This window comes from Poecile atricapillus, chromosome 2 (assembly GCF_030490865.1).
Source record: "Poecile atricapillus isolate bPoeAtr1 chromosome 2, bPoeAtr1.hap1, whole genome shotgun sequence".
Taxonomy (NCBI): Eukaryota; Metazoa; Chordata; class Aves; order Passeriformes; family Paridae; genus Poecile; species Poecile atricapillus.
The window spans coordinates 37,201,000-37,227,356 of NC_081250.1; the positions used below are offsets into that span (position 1 = coordinate 37,201,000).

A 26,357-nucleotide genomic window follows, 5' to 3' on the forward strand; every position below is an offset into this window, starting at 1 on the left:
TGGCACCTCAGTGGCCTCCTCAGGCTGCAATGCAGTCCCTAGAGGACTGGCAGAGAATCACGGAATAGTTTGGGGTGGGAGGGACCTTAAAGATCATCCAGTCCCAACCACCCTGCCTTGATCAGGGGCACCCCTACTACAGACGGTTGCTCAGAGCCCCACCCAGCCTGGCCTTGAACACTGCCAGGGATGGAGCATCCTGAACTTCTCCGTGCAACCCATTCCAGTGTCTCACCACCCCCACCGTAAATGGAAGATGGAAGACGCGCGGATCGCTCCCAGGGACTCTTCCCCCGGGCGCTGGGGAGAAGCGGGAGCCGGGGAACACCCGACTGCCAGAGCGCGGCTCGGCGGCCGCGGGAGCGGGAACAAAAGGAGGAGGGAGGAAAAGGGAAAAGGTGGGAAAGAAAGGGAGCCACGTGACTGGCGCGGGCGAACCGGAAGGGCACGGCGCGTGCGGGTGTGACGTGGCAGCGGCGGAAGTGCGTGCTGTGTGTGTGTGAGTGTGTTTTGGTCGGGGCAGAGGCGGCGGCGGAAGTCGGCGGCGGGGCTGGGTGAGGCACGGCTGCGCCCCCGCCCCTCGCCCCCACCGAGGAGCCGCCTCCCCTCTTACCCCTCCTCCGCCCACCCTGCCCCGGCGCGCCCGCCGGCCCCGACCGACGCGCGGACGGACGGACATCGCTGCGCCGCCGCCCCGGCTCCCCCACCCCGGCCAGGTGAGGAGGCGGTGGCGGCGCGGGGGGGCCCCGGCGGCAGCGAGACCGCCTTGTCCGGGCTCCTGCCGGCGGCCGCTCCCCCGGCGCTGCGGGAGCGTCGCGCCGCGGTACGGGCGGCCGAGGCGGGCAAGGGAGGGGACGCTGCTCTCCCTTCCCGGCTCAAAATGGCGCCCCCGGTTTTCCCACTTCCCCTTATTCCTGTGCCTGGAAAGGAGCCGCGGGGGAGGGGAGGTGGCGGCGGGGGTTGGAGGGGCTGGGCCCGGGAGAGCGGGGATCCTCCCCTGCGTGCCGGCGCTCCTGCAGAGAGGTATCGCTGTCTGGGGCCGGCCGTGAGGGCTGTGCCCCTCGAGTTGCTTGTGAGATATGGAAGGGGAGGTTGGGTGATGGGTCCCTCGCTTTCCCCTTCGCTTGCGTCTGGAAGAAGGACGGTGAGCTAGGTGGGGAGTAAAATGCTCCCGACAAGGCGTCGCCATCGGGGGTATCGCGACAGGCCTAGTATGCTGGATATCTTCTGCACTGCACTGAATCGGAGAGAGACACAAAGCTAGGGTAGGGTGGAGGAACACACCTAAGCTTTCTATGTTTTAGAGAAGAGGTGAATTGCATAAGAACCATCAAAATATTCCAAAAGTGGGCCATGAAACGCTGCTCTCTCGGTCTTTTTAATGATTTTTTTTCCTACCTTATACCTCTTTCAGAGCTTGGGGATGGAAATGAAAGGGTAAACAGCTGATTAAGCAGATGAAATTAATCGGTTTCTTTCATGTAACGTTTCAAAGCAAAAATCGTGGGATTTTTTATTTTTTGCAGTTTTATAGTGACTATTCAGAGTTGCAGTCAGGCTTACCTACAGATTGCATGTAGGTATTGTTCTTCCATAATGAGCAATGCCAGGAAAAGGTAAATGTTGGCTGAAGTGAGGTGGCTAGAGACAATGGTATTATAGTCATTGGTTACATTTCCTGTATGATAAACCAGTTTATCTGAAAGCAATTGGTACCATTCACCATTCAGATGAGCTTATGAGATTGCTATTACCTTTAATTGTAGGGTTCTGAATTTTTTTGCAGCAACTCTATTGATTCACTTGTTTAACTTACAGTCTCATTATGTTTCAATGTTAACTGGCTTACATGTGACAAGCATTTTGCTAGTTGTTCCCATCCCTGTCTTGAACACTGCAGTAAGGTGTCACACTAATTCTGCTGAACCTGGAAGGAATAACAGAAAATTCGGTTAGTAGGAGTGGCTAATATATAAGGCTATATAAAAGTAGAAAATTACTGCTTTTTAAAACATTCAGAAGAGTCCAGTATAAAGAAATTTAGATAGGTAGTAGCTGCAGCCTCAGCATTGTATGCTTTATGTCTGTTAATGCAAGGTATAGAAGTTTATTAATAAGAAAAAGTGTTATTTGCTATGAAATATAAAAGTGGTGCAATGTTCCAATTTTAAATTTATTGTGAATTTTTTTGTGTGGCTTTTGTACTTGATAATACACTTAATCACATTAATTTTAGGAACACTGCTCACTGTCTTAAGCTCTTCAGCAGGCTGGCTTTTGTCACAAGTGTTACTTTGATACTTCTGTATTAGCTGTCTTGTAGTTGAAAATAGGCCAGTGCTTATGCTTACATGACTGAACTATGCCATTAAATTGAGAATTTGTTGGTATTGGTGGGGGCTTATTGGTATTTTGTACAAAGACTCAAGCATAAGATTTGTGTTTGATCAGTTAAAATACTTAGGACTCTTTCATAAATAAAACTCAGACAGCCCAACAGCATACAAATTTCTCTTCTGGGGTGAGAATGAATACCCAGCATCCAGTAAATTAGTTGGTGGGATTACCAGGAGTACTTGGCTAATAATATGCTCCAGGCTTTGTGTTTTGGCATTTTGGCTTGGACCTGCTCCATCATGGTGGAAATATTCAGAAGAGTGAACGTTCCTACTTAGCACCATGTATTTGTCCAAGATTATGAAAGATTTGGCCAATGGAGTTTTTATGTTAAACTCTAGAAAAGCAAGAAAATGTCCTTCATTTCCATCCATCTCAAAATTTTTTACAGTATTTTCTTTAGCAGATTTTTATATTAGAAGATCACTTCTGTAACACCCATATGTGCAAGTTTAAGAGCTTGTTTCAAGTCAAGCAGTTGTGTACTTGCTTCTGTGTAGCTGAATGAAAATGTCTTATTCAAGTTTTCTTTCTTTACATATTCCAAACATATTGATTACATTGCATACAAAATTGGAAGGGGAAGAGAAGGGGAGCCATGTTAATGGATTTTTCCCCAGGAAATTTTCACCAGAGCTGAGTTTGCAATGTTGATGTAGAGTACTGAGTGTCCTGTTCCACCCGGGTTCTCCAGATTTGTATTTTACTGATGAATTAAGAAATACTGGAATGAATGTGACCTGAGACTTGGAGTGTGCATGGGGGACTGTAGCATTGAAATCTACTTCTGAATCTTTGTGAAGCACTCTGAGCTCAGCTCACATATGTGAAAAAAACAGGCCAAAACCATTCTGTAGTGGCTGTCAAACTGCACTACTGCTTCTCTTCAGATTAAGCAGATACTTCCATTGCTTATTGTGTAAGTATGCTGCCATATTGTGAACTTTAACTACAGATTTTTGTCATCATCTGAAACTTCAAAAGATTATGATTTCCATATGCACTTACGGAAGGTGTTAGTGACTTTTTTAATATGTCACAATCACCTGGATATGCTCTATCAGGTTTTCAGTCTTGCATTTTCTTTTATCCTGAGCTGTTGAAAAGTGGGTGGTATGACTAGTAGGTTTCATTATTAATTTATTAGCTGTATTGATGCGACTGTTGAATGAATGAGGTTTGCAGTATGTTTCTTAGATGGCCTTCCTCTGAGGTACTGTGGTCTGCTATTCAGCTTGAGAGCTGGTTATTTTTGTACATGGTATCTGATTCTAGAATGATTTCAGGGGAGGGATGCTGTAAGAATGTAAACTTTGAAGTTCTCTGATAACTACAGCTTCTGTAGCTTGGGCATCTGTAAAAATCCAACTAGATACTTTTCTTGACAACCTGTGTCAGCCTTGTGTTCTGAAGTAGTTTTGCAAAGGATAGTAATTACTGTTTTATGAGTGATAAAAATCTGAATTACCTACAAACTCTAAATGCTCAGGTAAAACTGATAAATATTATGTGAGTTACATGTTTTTTTTTCTCATACCTCCTTTTGCTCTCAGTATGGGAAACAGCAAGCAAAAAAGCAGTCATAGGAAGTAACCTGTGCAATGGCTCGATTTCCTCACTGTGTGTCATCTAGAAGTCACTCTCCCCCAGGAGTACTAAGTCACACAGTCATTGGATGTTGTCCTTATGTCTTTATGAATGCTGCAGAGTCTGGAAAAGCATGGGATGTATTAAGATTAAAGGGTTTTAAATTATTTCATGGTTGTCCAAACACACTGGAATGCTACAGAAAACAGATGTTTTGAGTTGTTTTTTTTCATTTTAAAACAGAAATAACTTAATTGTCTTCATTACTTTTCCAAAGGAAAAGATAAACAAATGGCTCACAATATTCTGAACCACCTATATTTTGGTTATGCCTTGCTGCGTTCTCTATTGTAGTACAATTAGGGAGAGATTAATTGTTGTCGTTGATACATTTTTATCCAAATCACTCCACAACTTCTGGTGCATATTTCCACAGCATGGAGGGGGAAGCATCTTGCCTGAGAACCAACACACTAGTAGTGCAAAATTGCTGTTTTATGGTGAAAGGATAAAAGGTCTGGTATTTTAAAATAACTGAATCCATTCCTGTATTCTGAAATACTCCACCAAAATTAGTTTAATGAATAAGAATCTTAGTATAGAATTAATGTGGTAGTTAATAAGAGTGGTTGGTAGGTTTGCAGGGGCTTTTTTGCTTCATTCTTTCACTGTGGAACACTTTCACATGTTTCTAAGAATATATAGCTAAAATGTGATGCTGGATAGATTGTTGTACAACCGAAATTTAAAAAATATATATGTTTGATTTAAGTGTGATGTAATAGTCAAATGGAACATGAACTCAGGACAATGCAAAATCATTATGTCCTACCTCAAAGAAGGTAAATTATTTTGAGGGATATGAGAAAAGGAGGAACATGAGCAAATAGAAATGTCACTAAGATGCTGAAAATATTTTTCAAGGTCTGTATTCTTTTTAAAATGAGAAATGGAATATCTGTTTTTCAGCTGTTATGTTATTCAGTAAATAATGATGAGTGTTTTGTTCTCATTTATTCCATGAATATTAATTTGCAAGGGAGTATCTTACTGAAGGGTACGGTTCTGCTAGGCTTGAAGCACTTGGCAGGAAAGAAGGTACTTCAAGACTTGGTTTGAGGGAAAGGGAGAGTTAGGAAGGAGAAGGAAGGCTTAGCATCTGAGCTAGGCCTGTAGCAAACTGGAACGCTCAAGTGCCTGATCTGTGTGCCAAGGGGATTGAAATAGGAAGATGGCTAAAGACTACTGCTTGGTTTAAAATGTAATTTTAAAGGAATAAAGAACAGGAAGTCACTTGAAACTATTATGTTTGCTTACTTTTTTGCAACATATGAATTGAAACCATTTTTTTGCATTAGGAGCATGTGCTCTAACCTGACTTGCATCCTAGATGTTAGAAAAGTTTTATCCCTGTGAAGTGTGCTCAATTCAAATAAAGATTAGCTGGAATAGGACAAAATTAGGGGCTAGTTTTAGAGGTCTTTTATTTTGTATCTACTGTTAAATGTGTAAAAGCATAAATATTAGGGTCAGAAGTGATACCAGCAGAGTCTAAAGGCTTCCCTTTCCATACGAAGTATGTAAGTACTGTGGGTGGGGTTTTTTTTAAGCATCTGGAGATCGGAGTAGGCAGACTAAGCAATATGCTGTTCATGCTTGTTAAGAAAGATCTCTCTTGTTAATATTGATCAAGGACAAGTGTAAGTATTGGAAATAGAAATTTATCATCCTATGGTAGTTCTCTGGTAGCTTGTACGAAGTGGCCTGCAATCCTTACTGGTCAATTGGTTTTCTTATGGAAGGCTTCACTTTTGTTTCTCAGTACAGTTGTTAATTAGAGAGGGTATTAATGGTTTGTATGTGAAGATCTGCACTTCTATTTAAGGAGATTGTATTTGATAGATAGGATAGAAGTGAATTGATGAACTACACTTGCAAAGAAGTTATACTGTGGTGTTTGAGTTTTCCCAATTCGCTCAGTTTTTTAGCATCCTTGAGCAGTGCTGATTTTGGAATACTGGTTAGCAATAGCATGATTATGAAAAGTTACTGCTTCTTGTCATTTGTTATTTTACTGGCAATTTGAAAGTCTGAATCTGTTGTGTTATACATCAGCCTTGATTTGTTAAGAACTAACAGGAAAATGAGGTCTTGCAAGAAGCAGCATAATTGGATTTTAATGTGCTAATTTGAAGCTTTAATGAGAAGACTAGGTGTTGAAGAGGATAACTGGTTCATGTGTCATAAATTCTGGCAATAGTTGACAACTTACCAATGATGGTACCTGTAGTCTGGACTGTTGACTTTGGTAAATACTAGGTCCAGTTATATATAATACATTGCATTAGTGAATGAGACTTGTCTTACTTGGTTTGTAAATCTAATGCACCCGCTGTCTTTTCACAAAATAGGTTGTTACTGGCGAAGAACCAGGATTCAGATCTCATTGGAACTTGCTTTCAAAAGCTGTTGAAACAAAGGACTGCTTTCTAATTTGGACATGGCTAATCGAGGAGCAACAAGGCCCAACGGGCCAAATGCTGGAAATAAAATTTGCCAATTCAAACTAGTACTTTTAGGAGAGTCTGCAGTTGGCAAGTCAAGTTTGGTGCTTCGTTTTGTAAAAGGACAGTTTCATGAATTTCAAGAAAGCACGATTGGAGGTGAGAAAATTACCCTGTTAATTTGTTTTGTGTTATGTTTTTATGTTGTCCTTGCCCTTGAAAACCTTTAATGTAGTGGCACTTCTAGAGTGGGTCATTGGCAGCAAGGGTCAAAACTGCACCCTGTGTCAGTAATTGAGAACTGTAACTTTCTGAGTTAAATGTAAACATCCTTTTCAAGTGGAGGTAGTAAATGTGTTCTTGAACTGCATAGTTTTGAAATCTGGGCTTAATATTACATTTTGTATGTAGGTGGGTGTGTGGCTCTTTCAATTGTGCTGTATGCTTAACGCATGAAGTAACTGCTCAGTAAGAATTATGAGCTTAGTTTCTAGGAAAAAAAACCACGAGTATTGCATCTTCCAAAAAGCTTGTGTTTGTCACTTATGTATGCTGACTTCGATTTTGATTTTGGAGAACTTGCTACATTTCTGGATATATTTCTGTGTTAGCAATCACAGAATTTATTGTGCTGTTTTTCCATTTTGTGACTTCAAACAGAACAGGTGCTGGCTACTAGAATTAAAGAAAATCTATTTAACTTTAAACAGATTTTATGACACTCTTCACCTTGGCAGATTTCTTCAGTTATATTGTATTTTGGAGTTGTTTGTGCTTTAAGCTATATTCCTTCTTGGATAAATTTAAACATATCCTAAAACTGCCGAACAGCATACAGACTTTACAAAGTATGGATTTTATGAATTGATAAATACTCTCCAGTAGTTGCTGTTGCAGCTTGGATGAGTCAGCCTGTTCCATTGTAATATTTATGTGAAGGCCTTTCAGTCTTCTGTATGTGTCTTCACACACCAGCAGTTGTTGAAATGTAAAAACTCTGCAAAGCTTACAAAAATAAATGCAAGCTGAATTTCATTGCAGTCTTCTTTTGCCCTATATCTAGCTGTTACATGTATTTATTTTTTCTATCTGTCAGTGTGAATAGAGAGCCACGTATTTTCTACTTTAGCAATCTTACTAATGCACACTTCTGGCTTTTGTGCATTTTATCATAGCTTGAGGATAGGTGTTGGTAGGAAAGTTTCTGTATGCTCTGATAAACAGCTGTGTGGTAATATGGAGAGTTCTCAAAAGATGTGTAGTGAATTAACTTTCCAGTATCAACAAGGTTTTTAGTTTAAAAAAACTGTTAAAATTAAGTGTTTTGTTCCATTTCAGTGATCTCAAATTAGTTTAACCTCCTTTTAGTTTTTTTGGTTTGGGTTTTTTTTGGGGGGTTTTTTTTTTTTTTGGGTGTTTGGGATAACACGAACCCTGTCACACTTTTGAAAATCTAAACAAAGGTTTAACAAGAGCCTAAGTTCAAGTTCAGATATATGAGACTTAGTGTAATCTGTATTAACTTGTGCCTCTTCTCTATCAAATAGAAACAAGGAGATGCTATATAATACAGCTGAGAGCTATTACATGCAGCAATGTTAGGATTCAGAAAAGTTTTCTTTAGAGAAAGCTGTCTAACTCTGTGGCTTGTAGTTGCCTAAGGCATAATTTTCTTTGTATACAGAAGGGCCGTTTAACAAAGAGAGGCTTATGTGCATTGTGAATCTGGATAAAAACATCTGAAAGGGTGTGCAGTTAGAGGCGGACATGTTGGATGGTCGTGGTGTGGTTTTGCCACTTCAGACTAGTGTAGCAAAGCCTGTTAGTTGTTTAAGACAAAAGTATGGCTGTTAAAGATGATAGACTTTCAGATAATTAACAGATGATTAATTGTCAATTTATTATGGCCTTGGCAAGGTCAAAGAAACTTAACCGGCATTTTAAAGTGGTTTAAATGTTACTTTTGAATATAGAATAAACCATTTATGTTTAATTCTCTTTCTAAGTACATACCTTCATTTATGCAGTGTAGGTATATTTTTCTGTTAAGAGAATAATGGGTGTGAAAACTTCAAAATCAGTTCATTTAACCTATTGTCTCTGCCTTGGAGAAATATAATATTGAGCTGGTTCTGGGGTGGAAGCCCTTAGTTTAGTGCAGGATGTATGGTGTTTTTCCACTCTGTTTTGGTTCTGGGCTGCCTAGGGAGCTGCCAAGTGCAGCCTGTTCTACCAGTGTTCTGATATGTAGCATTTAGAGAGATTTATGTTTATTTAACATTGGAACATCAAAGCTTTTACCTTCTCCAGCCTGCCTGCTCATCTGTGATGGATGCTAATACCCCTGAAGCAGGAGCACCTGACCACTTAAGGAGTCAGCTTCTGGTCATGGTTTAACCCCAGCCAGCAACTAAGTACCATGCAGCTGCTGCTCACAGATGAGACAGGGACACTTCTGTATGCTAGTTACAATGTCCTTTACAGAGCAAGATTGGCTTCATTTTGGTTTCTGTAATGTGTTGAGTTGAAGGTTGCAGCAGTTTTGGAATGATTCATAGGCTATGATGTCTCAGAGTATGTAGGGCAGGACGAAATCCCAGGTATGCAAGCATTATGGGTCATTGTCTCTTCAGACATTTGATTTAAGTTTGCCACAATCTGTCAGTGTGCCTAGTGATCAGAGTTCCTGCTTCAACTAAGTAGTGGGCTTTCCTTAGTTTTCAATACTGGTTTCTATGCTGTGTGGCCACTTACCTCCATACTTCTGATTGTATCATAAACAGAATGGAAAAGTTTTACTAGGAGTAACTGAATACTTGGAATGAGTTACTTAGTATTTTCTGTAACTTGGAAGACCATTATTTATGCTAAGGCATTCAGCTGTAGTAGCAATGGCTGCAAATTTTCCTCAAACTGCAGGGTGTTGAAATCGTGCTGAAATTAATTCCTGAGATCACTTGCAAAGTCAAAAATATAGCTGCTTTGAGAGCAAGAACTTACAAGAAGTGCTTTTTCCTTCCAGACTTGTTAGTTAAGGTGAAGTTGTTAGGAGCTGAAAAACAAAGTTTTAAGATACTCGTCAAATAATATGAATGTGTAGAACTGAAAATATCTGAGCTGTTAACTGTGTATATATATAATATGTATAGCTGTTAGCATGTTATAGCATGATAGGATGCTGTTACTGGTACTCTAATACACAGACTGCTTCAACAGACTGTATCTAGAAGATTTAAGAGAAGGCTTATGGTTATTCAGATTCACTCTTATGAAAAGGGGAATTCTTTCCAATTTTTGCTTTCTTATGTCTAACTTGCAGAAAGTCTGGTTGTTTAAATAACTCCTTTGTGTTGATCAGTCGCAGACTGTCAGCTAATGCTTGTATCAAATCTATTGTAATAGTAGGCTTGAATTGTTTTGCATGTCTGTGGACATAACTATATATGAATGTAGAGATATAAGCAAACTTCTGGTTTCAGCACCTCTGTCTTTTTTGTAGCTGCTTTTCTAACCCAGACTGTATGTCTGGATGATACAACGGTAAAATTTGAAATTTGGGATACAGCTGGGCAAGAGCGGTACCACAGTTTAGCACCCATGTACTACAGAGGAGCACAAGCAGCTATAGTGGTATACGACATTACAAACGAGGTAGGTACTGGATTAGGGATGCACAAGGGGCATTTGGAAGTTACCAGTCTCACACTGATATATACTTATTTTTTTCTCACTGACTTGTGTAAATCAATTCATCATTTTGTAGAATCATAGTTCTAATAATCCAACCTTTGTTTGAATGGGAAGAAGCCTTTAAAAGTCATCTAGTCCAACATTCCTGCCACTTCTGCTGGACTAGATTGCTCATTTCATACTACACTGTGTAATTTCAATTTATGTCTCTAAAATTTTCTGGCTAAAAGACTGTTTCTAGGGTTGGGATTTTTGGGTATTTTGGGGAGGTTTTTTTGTCTTGTGGTTTTTTGTTTGGTTGGTTTGCAGGGTTTTTTGAGTTTTTTTGTTTGGGGTTTTTTGGTTGTTGGGTTTTTTTGTTTCTTTTGTTTGTTTGGGGTTCTTTTGTATTAAAAAGAGAGAAAGAGAAAAAATCCTCTCGTAGAAGTGTTTCTAAACCACCCTTAAATCAGTTCATAGAGTTTGAGCTGTTGCTCTCATCACATTGCTGGTGGCACTTTTATTTCTGATAGTGAAGACATTATTTTAATGTTGTATTTTTGCAAATTTTGATTAAGGATTTGAAAAGTAGCACAAGCTATTTGGACCAAAACCTAATGTTATTAAATTTCTTTTTATTTAAACTTAGATCAGATAAACTTCATTTGTTTCTGATATGAGATTTAAAATCCAAAGCTTTCAAAAAACCCCAGAAATCATGTACCATAATGAACAGTCGTCAATAATTAAAAAGTAATTTTGAGGCCTTTCCAATATAGCTGTTCATACACTTGAATCTTCTAGAGAAACTGAAATTCCTCTCTTAACCACTTCTTTCCTTACTCTGTCTACACAAAGATTGTCCTACCTACTTACTTCAGCATTATCCCATCTAAGCACAGTTGAGTACTAAGGTAGGAATGTTTAATTTTGAAAGCTCAGTTGGCAGTTTGGAGTGTGCCTTTGGACTAAGGTAGCAAGCCTTGCATTGGCGTTTCATGCTTGAAGTGTAGATAACAGAGATGGGGATAATAGGTGAGTACAGAAGGATGATAAAACTCAGTTGCATCATTTTGCAATCATTAACAGGAGTCCTTTGCCAGAGCGAAAAATTGGGTCAAAGAACTTCAGCGACAAGCAAGTCCTAACATTGTAATAGCTTTAGCAGGAAACAAAGCTGATCTAGCTAACAAAAGAGCTGTGGATTTCCAGGTATGTACATAGTTTTTGTTCACAGAAATTACATTTTGTTTGAATAGATAGTAAATAAACTATAGGGGGATATTATATGTATAGCCTAGCTAGTTATTATGGAGGTCAAGCTGTTAAATATAAATGTCAACTGAGACTAATTAAATTATATATGCTACTGAAAAACCTATTTCTGTACAAGTAATATGGAGGAATAGACTTTTTGGAATAATTAATTTTACTTTGAGGAATAATTAATTTATTTGCATATCTTTAAGGCTAATTGAATACCCATTCTTTGATGTGACCTCTTTCTGTCTTCTATCCAAGATTACTGGTAACTAGAGTTTCAGTGGATGACATAGCATTAACTTAGTGCAAACTATTCTGTCTGGCTTGTCAGCCAGGGAGTTTTGATTATCGTATGATACAAAACTGATTGATGTGCCTAACTTGTTTAGGCTATACTGTTGAAGCAGTGTTCAAATTTTAATTGGGCTTTTCATGGCATTTCTCTTGGTTTAGTGATTACATCTGTGCTCTCACTGGTGTATTTTATCTTCTAGAAAGTTTAATCAAGTCATCAGAAAATAGCCTTTAAGATGAATTAAACTAACTGCAGGTAGTTTTGGTCTATTCATGACTGACTGATTTTGAATTAAGAGCATATTTATTACTCAGTAATTTACGGTTTTTAATCTGTGTTTGGGGTCACCGTATGAGATACAGCTGCATGTAGTAATGAGTCTTTTTGTAACTATAGAGAATTGAATTATAAGGTTAGCAGTGGTTTAGGTGTTTTGCTGCCAGTTTTCTAATTTTATACTTCTTTGACAATTGACAGGAGGCTTTGATGTTTTATCAAAAAATATGATATTTAACAAAAATTTCATACATGACTGCAGTTAATAATGTAATCACATTTAGCTACCAGAGTAGACCTACCTGTACTATTTTTTGAACAATTACAGTCTTAATGTTTTTCAGATGTTAGGGGGCTTGCTATTGTGGATTTATGTGAATTTATGGGCTCCTTGTGAGCTTGACAGGCCTTTCTCATTGCAAATCACAGATTCTAGGTACTTGTTAATATGTTGTTTCAGATATAATTACATGGATCTTAGCAGGTGTCACAATTACAGAGTGCTGTAGATTATTCTTACCATCATAGGTGTTCTGTAGTTCAGCTTTCTTGCAGATTTCTTATTGAATGCAAAGGCGGTTACATAATCATAAGAAGCTAGAGATTCTCAGCTGAATTGACTAATAAGGGGCAAAAATAGTAAGGTTCTTATGAGCAGTGTATCAGATTAAAATTCATAACTGAAACGGGAGATAACATGGCAAAATACTGAATACTGCTTATTTGCTGTAATTGTGAATTTGTATAAGGTAAAAAAAGTGTTCTGAACCATCTGCCTCAGTGGTTGAAAGATTCAAGATAGTTCACCAACTGCCTTTTTCCAGGGTAATAATGGACTTGCTGAAATTTGATGGCATTTCCTGAAGTTTATTTGTTCTTACTGTCAGAGCTAATGTTCTGCATTGGGGTTGTCTCCTTCATAAATATTTTCATTTATTATTTAGTTTTGCCTGAGATTTTTCCACATGGATATTTTTAAGATTAGTAGGGATCTGTAGGATTCCACTTCTAATTGTTTAACAGATTGGTGGAATTGTAACTTCTCCATACCTGGTGTATAACATTGTCAGATGAGTGTTTCCACAAACTGTCTTTCTTTTAAAATGCTGTAGAGATTGTTCCTTTGTAGCAATTAACAGTACAGTGTGTAATGATTGTATGGGGTTTTTTTGTTTTGTTTTTATGAAGTATTGTATTCTTATTTTAAATTTCAGGAAGCACAGGCTTATGCAGATGACAACAGCCTATTGTTCATGGAGACGTCTGCCAAAACATCTATGAACGTAAATGAAATATTCATGGCAATTGGTAAGTTTATGAACAAACAGAACTGTAAAGAGAATGGTTTTCATGAGATTCAGACCACAACAATCTTCCTAACCTAAGATCTGTGGTTTTCATGTAAATTATTTCTGGTATTGAAGTGTCCTTACGCCTTTTCATTTGTTCAGTTTTGTTTAAGCACCTATCTGAAATCCAAAAGCTGTGCCAAAGATGGCAATGTGTGCTTAAATTCAGTGTCCAAGTTATAAGTAAAGGACCCTGCATGTGAAAAGTAAATCTACTCATATATTTTTAACTTAACATAATCTTAGGGACTTCTGTCAAGATGCTAACATGTAGTAGTAAGCATAAAGCAAGATTTTTTGAGTGTTCCATTGATAGCCAAAATTATATAGAATTGTTAATAAACTTCTGAAGGTGGAGGAAACGGATTTCATTTTCAAGGCTGGCCAATAAACTATTTAGTAGTAACCTTAATTATAGTAGATGCTTTGCTAGTGGGTAATAGTAATGTATAGCATCAAATAAACTCTTTCGATTTTATTTTGTCTGTTGCACCTCTCTAACCCACTTTTTGTGAAAAAACATCACTGATATTAAAATTAAATGTTTTTAAAGAGGTCTTAATCTTCTGCTTTCTAAGTCAGGAGAGCAGGAGGTAATTTGTGGTGTCTTTCAAACTTCCAGCAGATGCAAATTAAATTATCAGTATAGCAACACTTTATAACAAGTACTTGCTTCATATTTACTATAAACACTTGAAGAAGGGGGATAGAATCACTTAGCTGTATGACAGAAAAGTATGTTTTTCTCATAAATGTTTGAGATAGTTCTGCATTTAATGATACAGAAATGCTCAATTGTATTGTTCTGGTGAAATTTCAGAATTACTGTGTTTAATGGTGCAGTTGGTTTCCTGTTTAAAAAAAAATCCCCAAAATCTGATTCTTTTTCTTTAATTTGATATATCAACAATAATTCTTGCCTCCATATTTTAATGTAGCCTACAAAGTAAATTTGAGGAAAAAAATGTCCAGTTAGTAACTGTGTCTGCAATGTTTTTTGGCCATGTAAGTATTTTACATCAGTGGGGTGAAATTCAGTTTTGTCAGTGCATCAGAACAAGATCTGTGCAGCAATAGACTCTGAATGGAAATTTTGATGAGGTTATAATATTGCATGTAATTTGGAACAGCGTGCAAAATGTGGATGCATTCTTCAGGACCATGTGCAAGTATGATCTTAAAGATGAGAGAAAATAAAAAATGAGAATGTTGAAAGAGCTGTTGGATGCAAGCTGCAACTGCTTGTAAATTGACTGTTTCAACACTCATTCAGAACTTCCAGTTCAAAAACCCAGTGTTAATTCAGTTCTAGAATCCAAAACATTGCTCTGAGGACATTTTTCTTTCGGTGCATTGTCTCTTTGTACTGGCTCAGCAGCTTAGTACCATGTGGATTATTGGGTTTTATCACAGAACTGTAGAACAGCCCAAGTTGGAGGGGCCCTCAGAGGATCCCTGTGGCCCACCCTTTTGCCCAGCACCCTGAGGTTATCTGGTACCACAACAAGTTGATGTCTGCTCTGCAGTTGGTTTTTTTTTGGCTGATAAAGTTCTTTTAAAAACTGACAGATGTAATTACTTTGCAGGGAGGCCATTCAGCCAACCTATAGAACAACGGTGGTTGTTGGGCCCTGGTAAGATAGGCCCATGGAAGTCCTTTGTGTAGAACTTAGCAATTTTCTGATAGAGGGAAATCTAGGAGAAGTTACTGCTCAGAAGGGTGGCAGCTTTCACCCTTAGTTTTCATGTTAAGACTGAGGAGGAACCTTGGAGCTACAAGGGCAACAAAGAAATTGCCAGTCAATTGACTCATAAGAACTGGAGAGAAGAGACAGCTTGAAAAAAATATGAGTGGCTTGATCTGGTGCTGAGGGCCATTTTATATGTTGTCTGCAAACACTTATTCTGGCTGGATATCTGGGAACTGTTTGACCCATTTCTGTCTGTATTTTGTGCCTTTTCAATATTTCTCTATATTTTTGCATTAATATCCTGATCTTAAAGCCTGTTCTGTGTGGGTGGGTTCCCACAAGAGCTGTCATTTGCTGGCATAGCACACCTGTGCAGATACATTTTGCTGCTCAAGTTACCAATGTATCTCACTCCTGGAAATCATAGACAAAGTAGCTAATCATTAAGAAGTAAAGTGTCTTCCCTTCTTCCATAACCAATGCACAGAATCAAATCTGATTATACAATGAGTATGCTGATATGCCTATAATGTGTTGTTCTGTTTATTCTGGTGATTCAATCTTAGTAAAATCTCAGGTTTAATTCTTTACTTCCTGTTCACCTTACAGCAAAAAAATTGCCCAAGAATGAACCACAGAATGCAGGAGCCAGCTCTGCCAGAGGAAGAGGAGTAGACCTTACTGAACCCACACAACCACCTAAGAGTCAATGTTGTAGTAACTAAAAGATCAATTGCTTTAAACTGTTCTGAATATTCTTCTGCTTCCTAACTGTTAATAACCATGGAATTGGAGTGCTTAACCTGGTCCAGTACAGCTTCCAAACAGCGAAGAGACTTACGATAATAGTCAAGTTCATGATACAGTTTTCTTTTGACCTAAAATTTTAACATGCATGTATCCACCACTGGCTGTAATGTTTCAGCAGTAGAGGAGAGATGGAAGCGGAATAAACTTCCTTCAGTTGAAAGGTTTTAAAAATCAGTTGTTATTATTAGGGGTGTAGAAGAAATACTTTCTGTGGACCTAATTGGCCAGTTCCTGTAGCCTCGATACTGATCACTGTTATAATAAATAGAATTGGGTCTTTTCATAATTTTCAATTGTGCTTTAAAACCTCCTTAGAAACAGGGTCTAAAAATTACTTAAACTTATTTGCAGTATTGATGCAACCAGTTGTTTCTGCAGGTATCCACTGTTTAGTTATACATTCCATAGGTTAATAATTTTATTACAAATAATACTTGCATTAACAATTTTAAGAATCCTGTGCTTGCCAGAAAGTGGAGTTTTAGTTGGTACACTGTATGTAAATTATATCAACCCAGTTAGTTATTTTAATGAATTAGTGATGAATCAAGCCTAACTTCATTTCTAATCTGTTCAGAGGGTACAGACCAGTAAATTCAACTCTACAACTTAGGATATGGGGTTTTTGTCCTCTACAAACTGTAAGAGCTCTTCAAGTAAAACCACAACAAACTTGGTGTCTGTGACTTCTTTCTTGTTTCTGATCATTGCTGGCCATTACAGTTTGTTTTTCCCCTAAGGAAAAAAACATAGTGCACTAACAATTATGTACATCCAACTTGATTTTAAATTTGGATATTAATGTACTGTAAATAGGTACTCTGCATTGTAGTCTACATTTGTTTAATACTTTCTGTAATATTTAAGAGTTGCTTAAAGGTATACAGAATGTACAGTTACTTAAAGCTAACTTTTTTCCTCTCTAATCAAAGGGGGTTCTGAGTTCTTCCTTTATGGCTAGAACAGTAATAAATGATGCTCCTGTATCTGTAACATAAGTACTGCTGTCTGTCAGTAATGAACTTCGCAACTTTGTTTTCCAAAGTACATTTTATTTTGATCAGTCCAGTATATTGCACTAATTCGTTTAGTTATTTTCATTATATGAAATCTACAAAGTGTGTCAGAAGAGATGAATTAGTCTATTTAAATGTTGAACTGATAGAAACTTACTTGTGCAGATTTTAAATTTGCAGTAATCTGGGTTTAGCAAGAAAAATGACAGTTCACCAGTGTTTAGTTTTATATTGAGGTGCTCAGGTTTGAATAAAGTGGTTTAAAAATTTTTTGATTACTGTTTCTTATTGAGAGTTTCAGAAAGTTTTATCACATTTGTACAGTTCCAGACAAGATGTCTGATTCACTGTATGGGTCAGCATTTAAGATACTTACAATAAATTCATGGCACAGCTAAATATAAGCTTGTCTTATATATACTGTGGCACTCCAGTTATCCTATGATAAATCTTTAAATGTTGAGGTAATTTGGTATCTTATCACATCCATTTAGAAGTACAATCAAAATAGTAATATTGTCTCTTGAACCTGCAGCTAATGCAGTCTTTGCCAGCTGTTCACAAGGTGACTTGTTGCATTGCAGTGTCTCTGAGCTGACTGTGTCTCTTCTGCAGCTTGTGATTTGCAATTGATTGGGTATATTTTTGTGTTCTTTTCAAACTGTGGTAGTGGCTTTGAACCCAATGGTGATACAGTCTTGAGCAGTTCTTGACCAACATCACCTGCAGCTTGTCACAAAATGAATCAGTCCATTTTTTCTGCCAGCTCTGAGTATTTGAGTCAGAATTAGCATGGTTTTGTCTATTTGGGGGCACTTTCATGGCTTTAGCCATTGATGTCAGGACATTCCCTGGCAGTTGTTATAGCTGTGACTTGGACAAGTTGCACAGAAAGTGTTGGTTTCTTCTTGCTCTGAAGTCTCACTGTGGATGAAAACTTAGATAAAATTTTCTGCCCTCAAACTGAGTTCTTCAGAGTCACCTTGTGTGCTAGAATTGGAATAGTGTATCTTTGTTCTATGAATTTACTTCATTGTTACTAAAAAGAGATGATTCTGGATTAGGTTGATTTTTGTGGTCATTGGTTTCCTTATTAGGAATTCCATTTTTACTTTGCCTGTAATTCTTCCTAGAACATACTCACTGATTTTGTTTCAGGTTTTGAGTCACTCTAAAAAACCCAAATTATTGGAATAAGACACTGGAATATATAAGATTCTAATATAAGATATTGGAAGATACATTGGAATAAGAATTATTGGAATAAGATAACTGTATTCAATCTGGCAGATGATTAATAGTGTTTGAGTCAGTTATCTCCAGTGAAGGATACTAGATAATGACACACACAAAGTCCTGTTTCATTGAACAGCGTTCATGCATTCTCAAATAATGAGTTCATGTTAAGAGTAGGTGCAAGTACTTCAGGTAATCCAAAACTCAAAGCCCATTAGAAGCCAAAATAAGAAACTGGCAAGTAACACTGACAGAGACAGATGCAATATGAGATACAGGTATAACAGATGTTCTTTTTGCTGGAGCTCTGTGATGTCCAAGAGCCCTTGTAGTTCTCAGGTATCCCTCTATTAATCTGGTTTATTAGTGCTGATGGTTCCACCATTCTGAAGTGTTTTCTCTCAAATTAGAAGTGCTGTGCTCTTGAGAGGTGTGACTCCGTTTGTGTGTAATATTGCACATCATCTGAAGTTGAAATAATATTTATAGCATACTGGGTTTTTAAAGATCCTGCTGTTAAAGTATCAGCCTTTATTTAAGGACTGGAAAAAAAAACAAAAAACCAGAGCTCATAGTTAATAATCCACAGGCAACAGTATGTCCATAATTGAATCAATTTCTGGTTTTACAGCAAAGTTTTCTTTTTTTTCCCCTTCCATTCTTAGAAGACTGTTATGAAATCTTAGTCTCCTGACTGCAAGTAAACTCTTATGAGTCGTCTTAGGTGATATTTAGTTCAGTTTAAAGTGCAGTCTAATATGAAAAATGTGCACTCTTGTTTAAAAACAGTCAAGGTGCAGCTTCTCCATTTTTCTCACTTTCTTTCCCCCTCCTATGAGAATGTGTGCTTTCAAGTGTCTGAATGAACTCAGCAAGAAGTTTCAGGCTCAGACTGTTCCTAGCAGCCTACAATTTTTAGTACCTGAAAATAATTTGGACATTATGTGGGATTTACTGTTTATTTACATGGTACCTTAAATCTCTTGGTTAAGGCACCCAAGGGAGCAAGAATTCTTAGTCATTGTGGGAAGTTGAGGACTAATTTATTTTCTTTAGTAGGAAGAGGTATTTTTCCTGTCCCTGAACATTTCTGAAATCTGAGAATTAAAAGTGCTAGAAATTGCAACACTGCAGGGGGCTGGTCGTGTCAGATTTGAACACAGCACATAAAGGAAAGAGCTCAGAACCAAAGTGCTGTATTGTTTGAGATCCTCTGTGCCTGCCCTGGGAGACCATTTCTTGTGTTGGGGGAGATGTTCGGTCTGCTCTGATGTGTAAGGACAAAACATAAGGGCAAAAGCAATGTCAGGCGGAAGGAACTTGCTTGGGATGCGGTGGCTTTCTAGATATGAAGTTGGCTGCAGTGTGTTCTTTTTTACTGCATTTTTAATATCGTCGGGCTAGACTGGGGCACAGACCTCTGAAAAGGGGTGTATGAGTAAGCATTGCTTACACAGGAGTTGTGTTTCTTGGGCAGTTTAAGTGTAGTCTGTGGAGGCAGATTTCTTCTGCCTTAAATCAGAAAGTGATTCAAAATGCCAAACTGAAGGATGCACCTTTTTAATTAATTATAAATTTTAGATACCTTAAGCTGTTCTCTGTATGTTTCCTTGTACTTGCTTCCACCTCCTTCCTCTGATTTCCATAGAGAGCTAGAAGAATGTGTAAAATATCCTTTGAACCCTTGGAGCAAGACCACCAATTGTAATCCTAGCAAAGGGCATAATGTAACCCATGTGGAACAATTTGACTGCAGAAAGAGTAAAATCTCATCCCTTTTGGATTCAAGTCTCTTTTGCATCTCTCTTGCAAACTAGAGATAGGGCAACAGAATCAAAACTTAGCTGACCTATCAATATGGGACTAAATGAAGAAGATGCCCCATGTCACCATCTCCTGCTCCTTGTATCTGGCCATACTCTAGTTGCTTATCTGGAGCTGGAGGAACATCTGTACTTCTGTAAAAATGCACTCCTTGGGGAAAAATGAAGGTTCATGTTGCGTGAATTTTTTTCTTTGTGGTACATTTGGTGGGAAATTAATTGTATTAGATTAAATAAGTGTGTATTTAGTGATGGTTCAGAATTGTGGATTTTAATCATAAAGAGTTATAAGTCTCTCTGACGAACTTCAAACCTTAACTTGTTAGCACAGCTTGAATTTATGATATCCTTAATTGCAGCCAGCATGAAATCCTCTCTGTAAGGAATGGATGGAGGCAGGTAAGAAGACCCAGAAGCAATTTAATAGAGAATTCACCCAGTCTCAGTTCTTGCCTTCATCAATCTCTGGAATAAAATGTGTTTCTGTCCCAATAAGGTGGAAACTAATGCATCTGAAAACATTGCAGCCTTTTTTTGAGTTAATGCTGTATTCCAGTAAAGGTGTTGACTGTATTTCCTGAAAGAATAGCTGGGCTAGTGCTAAACTGCCTGTTTTCATACCTGTACCAGTAAAGTTCGTGTGGCTGCAGAAAGCTTGTTTGAGGTGAGCAAGCATTGAAGAATGGAGGCAGTGGGATTCACCACAGTTACCTAGTTCAGTGTCAGTGCATATCAGGTTGGTTTACAGTGTTTGTCAGACTGGCAGAGTGCAAATTATCGTTAAGCAAAAACATTTTTTTTTCATCTGGAATTGGTTTTTTTTTTTTAATGTGGAACATGATTTTTTTTTAATTTTTTTTCCTGACAAAAATGAAGCTTCTCAGATGGTTCTCCCTTTTCCTACTGATCTTTGACCCTCTTCATTAATTTTGGTAAAATTTCATATGGAAAAATATGAAGAAGTCTTAGAAGTTGTGTGAATGCACACATCACAGGAAGAAAGAGTGCCTCTGATGTCAGCTGCAGTGTCAGCCCGTTCCTTACTGATGCCAGGGAAAGCGATAGAAAAGTGGTGTGCTGGGCACGTGCTTCTAGCAGAAGCTGGAAGAGAATGTAACTGTAGACACAAATCCATCTGGAACTCTTCACCAGCTTATTTGTGTAACTGCTTGTGCACACCTTTGTGGGAAAGCAAGTATCTTGCTTGTAATCTCACAGCTGTTTTATGTGCACAAGAGGGCTTAAGTGGTAACAAAAATCACCAGGTGGGACGATACAATGACTAGAGTTGCTAGTCTGCAAGGGCTTTTTCTAGTGTCCCTTGTAGCAGGGGTGGGTGTAGAAGCATTTGAATGTATCATTGTTTCTGATTGTGATAAATAACTGATTCTGTACTAAAGAAAAGCAAGGTTCTACTTCATAAGGAAACAAGTCTGAATAGTTCTTCCTAACAGTAAAATACAACAAATTCCTATTTCAGAAAGTAGTAATTCAGATTATTCCCTTAAATCATGTTTTCAGTTTGCTGGTAGCAAAATGTGGTGGCACTTAATCTAATGAAACAAATTAATTGAATGAATATTTTAAGCATGTTTTATTAACACAAGGACTTTATCATTTCAAAAATCAGAAGCTTGTCCTAAAGTGATGATACCTTAAACCTCTTGATTAAAAAAAGAAAAAAAAGAAAAAAAAAGAAAAAAAAAAAGCCAAAACAACAAACAACATGGTATTCTTAAAGAGGTCAAGAGGTCACTTGTGTATTACAGAATGCTTCCTAACTCTTTTACTTTAGTAGATTGAATTAAATGCTTTAATTCAAGTATTGTGCTCAGGCTACTTATCTAGTAAGCTGAATAATATTGTGTGATAGCAGTATCAGTTGTGAGGGAATTTATCATGTCTTTTTCACATTGTCAAGCTAAAGGAATTGATGCTTTTTATCTCCAGATACCAACTGCCAAGAAATCTCTTAAGATTATTTTATGCTTGCCTTTTTAATTTTTTTTTCCTTTTTTCCTCTTAATTGGGTGAAGGGGAAAAGAATCCTGATGTGGAATGTACTTACCTATAATAGCAACGTGCAGTAGCCCAGCAACACCTTTGGTTGTCCTGGCTAATGAACTGTGCGTTGTTTTCAGGCTGTTTTCTTTCTTCTTCCTCAGTGCCATCCATCTCTTCACTAGGAATTCTTTTTACCACTGAACAGCCACAAAAGTGAACTTTGGAATCCTCATTCCTTCCCAGCTGTGAAAATCTGCATTCTCCAAAAGGACTTGGCATACACTTTCATAATAGATTAGTTTTGTTCGTCTCCTCATTGTCTGGTTCTTCTCTTTTTCCCTGTAATCTGCCTTGATTACTGTGGCAAAAAAATATTCTAGAATTTGTTCTTTCTCATTTTTATTTTTGTAGGAGGAATCTATGTGAGAAAGCTGTTCAAGAAATAAAAGTGGAAGCTTTGCCACAATTGTTTCTGTAGTTGTCACGCCGTGACAGCCATCAAGAATCTACAGAAAGCATGTATCTGACCTACTTTCATGGTTGTCCAGCACAATAAACCTGCCTTCCATGTCTCTGCCATGTGGAATTTTTATCTTAGCAAATCAGTAATGCTTTTATTAAAGAATTATTTACTTTCTTAGAAGTGCCAGGATTGTTGATATTGGCAAGATCACAATATGGTGTGGGAGTGGGATTATCCACAAGGAATTCAAGTGAATAATGAATCTGCTGCCTATGTGTCTCAGGGAATTTAGCAGTATAGAATTTAAGTACTGCAAGGGCCTGACTCTAGTCAGCACCAGCCTGCCCATCCTCCAGCCAGAGCTCGTATCTTCCTCCTGTCCCCATGTACCTCCACTTCTTCCACTCCAGCTCCTTGCTCCAGTCTCCCCTGTCAGCTCTCACCTCACTCTGCATGCCCCATGCTATTCCCAGGTCTGGCACCCGGTGCTGCAAAGCCAGGAGTCAGAGCTCTAGAGCCTCCAAGCAAGGTGCTTCCTGACAGAGCCCTGGTGGCACACAGGGACCTGTCTGGATTCAGCACCTGCACATTGGCATGTCTCTACCTGGCATGGGCAAACTGGTGCTGCTTTCTAAATACTGTAACTGGCTCTGATTTGGGCAAATTTACAAGGATGATGAAAGATGCACTGCTGATGCCATTTCAGCCAAATAAAACCTGACCATCTTGGAGCTTCTCTAGGAAAAAATTAGACTTTTGGCTTAATCCATTCAAAACAACATATTTTCCAAATCCTATTCTCAGAAACAGCTAAGCCATTTTACCTAGAATTTTTTTCCAAGTGATTCTGCTTCAGGCTTGGAAAATTACAGTATGAACTGCTTCTTTCATAATATCCTCTCGCCCTAAACCGTCACGTGACATACATGCACAGACACCATAACACAAAAATTCCTGACACCATGTGAGCAGCTAAGCTTGCCAGCCTATATGTCATGTATCTACTAAATATTAAAACATAGTGTTTATATTCAAGTTATGGTTTGTTTTTTTTTATTTACCATTTATGTCTGTATGGATGAGAAAAATCAGACAAAATGCATATGCTGTTGTATTCTCTGTTACGAGATTTCTCTTTCAGTTAATCTTATGTTAACTGCTGATAATTCATCACCAGGGCAAAGGGAGGTAGTTTAGCAGCAATACCCCACAGCCACATTACAAGAGCAGCCTTTGGGAATTTCATCCTACTTGCACCTCATTCCTTTACTGAGTCTCTCTTTTTACATTCCATACAGCCACACCTGAATACTTTGCACCTGTTTCCTCTTCCAGGATTTCAGCTAGGAAGCACATTTTTTTGGTCTCACTACTTCTCTCCATCACCTGTGTATTATAAGGATTCCTGCAGTTTGTGTTTCAATGTGTGCCTCTTTTCTGTGGCGGGAATTGTTGGATAAATTTTTGTTCAAAGTCAAAGCCCTAACCTCCTTCAGCTCAAATTAATCATAATACATCCTAATGAATCAAGTGCCTCTGATCAGCTGAGGTAGATCAGTTGCAACATGCCTTCTGTAAAGGGTGATGGTATTAAGCAGAACTACTTAATAACCCCTTATGACAGTGTAGTATAGTTTATCCTTGCGGAGGTGGTTTGCAGCTGGCTACAATTCTCAATCTGCTGCAGGACCAGTTTATAGCAAAGTCTGTCTCTCTACAAGAGGTGAACATCAGACTCCTTTGAAAATGTTGCACCACGTCAGCAGGGCAAGGTAAGGAGGTACATGGATAAAACAGCTTGTCCAGGTCCCTTTTCCTTTATTCTGCATTGTGTGAATTTGAGACTGAGAGATGGCACAAGACTTTTCACTGCTGTCATTATGATGATGCATTCAGGCCTGAGAAAAATTAGGACTAATGCATACAGAACACCTGGTAAGCTATTTTTCGTCAGTCTTTTAAATATGAACTCATTTTATATTTAATGTATATAAAAGCCCCTTGGATTAGAGACAGGAAATTGAAAACTTTCATCAAAACATTAGTTTGATCTCAGCAAACTGAAGCCTTAACACTCACATACATGTTACATGGGTTTGTATCTCCGTAGTGTCTGTAAGTGCTAACAAATCACATTTTCAAAGCACCAAAACAGTCCCAGTTAATTACAATGTGTAAATAACCAGGATAATATACATAATAATTAATGTAGCAAGATAGGCTACAACTCTTCAGTTGCAATAATTTTGCTTGTAATTATTAAAAGGGCAGCCCTGATGTTAATTTTTTATGATATGCATAAATTGCTTATGTTAATAGCTAAAAACCTTGTAAAAATAATAAAAAAAAACTTCACTTTGCTGATCTCTTATGAAGTAAAAAGATTAGTCTGTGTTTCCTTCTTGCATTTCTCTCATCAGGAACAAATACAGACTGGGAGGTTTTTTGTTGTCAGGTTAAAGGATAATACTGAGATAGTGACAGCACAATACAGCAAGCTAAAGCACTCCCAGACTCACAGTGAAAGATAAAATTCAGCTTTCTAGCTCACTGCAGTTTCCCTGTGCCTATTCACGGAGCCAAAACCCAACACAGTTTAATGTTCTGAGATGAAAATAGAAGTAGATAAAAAGAAATTAGATGGAGAAGAATGGGGAGTGAACCAGTTTGAGATTGTACATGTTTTCAAGGGCAAAAAAATCATATTTACTGTATGTGTCATAACAAAGCCTCCTGGTCAGTGCTTAGTCTGTCATACATAGGCCTATCTAAAAGGGACAGAACTGAGGCAGAGCGTGAGGCTCATATAGCAGACGATACCATTATCTCAGTAATTCTCATATTTCTGGAACACCTTTCTAGCTATGACACTTGGAGCTGCTTGCTGTTAATAGGGTAAGGCAAGATTATTTTCTGTTTCTGCAGTTCAGCACTACAATCACCATTTTTTAATCTCCTAAGATGGAAGATGTTCCTGAGCTTTGAGGATCGAGGATCTGATCTGTGTCCAAACGGACAAGTCCCATATGCAGTTATCTCCCTTTAACACGTTGTTTCTATCTCCACCCAGAGAGTGCTTCTTCCTCACTTCCCTTTGACACAGTCAGAACTCAGCTTGCACAATCTCCAGGCCTGAACTCCTTCCTCTGTGAGATTTGGGGGTTTTATTATTTGCTACATACTTGTGGTCTTAGAAAATGGTGACTGTTATTGATGCTGAAACCAGAGGTGGAAAGATGCCTGCCTTATGTGAAAACCTGCCTGTGGGTGACAGGAAGAAGCAGAGAAGGGCTGTGTGATGTAAAATGGAGGTCATGGTCTTCCTGAGTTTCTCATCAAAATATTATCAACTAATACATAAAAACAGGCCTCACTGGTGCAGATTCTTGCTGAGTGAGCACCAACTTCCTTGCCTGTCTTTTCCTGCTTCCTTGATTTAGTTATTGCTCATGCCTCAGTCAGCGCTTCCCTCTCAGTCCTCTCTTTCCCATGTGCCTGTGACACCAGGACATGGCTTCACTGCCTCCACACGTTCAGCACAGCTCCCTCTTCCCTGCCCATCACAGTTTGGCAGCAGCACCTCCCCTGGAAAACTGTGAATGCACCACACCCACATACAGAGACTCTCAGCATGGCCACCACCGTCTGTCCCTGAGCTGCAGGGTGTCTGGTGCCACCAGCATCTGCCAAGGAGCCACCCTGGGTGGCCAGTGAGGCATTGGCATCGTCTGGTGCAGTGTGGCTGTGCTGTGCAGCTCTTGTCCTGCAGCACGGCTGGAGCCAGCCTTTGCTTTGGGTGGGTGCCGCCTTAGCAGGTCCCAGCTTCACGTGGTCATCTTTGGCCAAAGCAGCAAAGAGCAAATACCTTATGTGAAAACCCTTACAAAGCCTTCCTTAAACTCATATAATACCTCTGAAAATAGTCTTCACCTGAAAAAAAACTCGTTTGCTAACCCAGGAGCCATGGCCTACAC

At 38.6% G+C, this 26,357-nt stretch overlaps 2 protein-coding genes across 3 annotated transcripts; one reads left to right on the top strand and one right to left on the bottom strand.

Moving 5' to 3' along the window:
• Nucleotides 1–522: 522 nt before the first annotated feature.
• Nucleotides 523–17,126, top strand: RAB5A (RAB5A, member RAS oncogene family). Of its 2 annotated transcripts, none has more exons than XM_058833712.1 (6): nt 523–716; nt 6,396–6,647; nt 9,988–10,139; nt 11,247–11,369; nt 13,206–13,299; nt 15,641–17,126. In XM_058833712.1, the coding sequence occupies exons 2-6, from the start codon at nt 6,485–6,487 to the stop codon at nt 15,754–15,756; spliced, it is 648 nt and encodes a 215-aa protein (XP_058689695.1). In that variant the 5' UTR covers nt 523–716; nt 6,396–6,484; the 3' UTR covers nt 15,757–17,126. The 2 variants fall into 2 exon arrangements, with proteins under 2 accessions (XP_058689695.1, XP_058689696.1); XM_058833713.1 differs by lacking the exon at nt 523–716 and adding an exon at nt 1,744–1,951.
• A 215-nt stretch (nt 17,127–17,341) lies between these two features.
• On the bottom strand, nt 17,342–26,348 carry PP2D1 (protein phosphatase 2C like domain containing 1). Its single transcript, XM_058831065.1, is given in 8 exon segments — nt 17,342–22,040; nt 22,042–22,176; nt 22,178–22,214; nt 22,217–22,246; nt 22,249–22,496; nt 22,498–22,709; nt 26,002–26,248; nt 26,338–26,348. Coding segments are annotated over 8 exon segments (1,047 nt in total). The 3' UTR covers nt 17,342–21,913.
• Nucleotides 26,349–26,357: the final 9 nt, after the last annotated feature.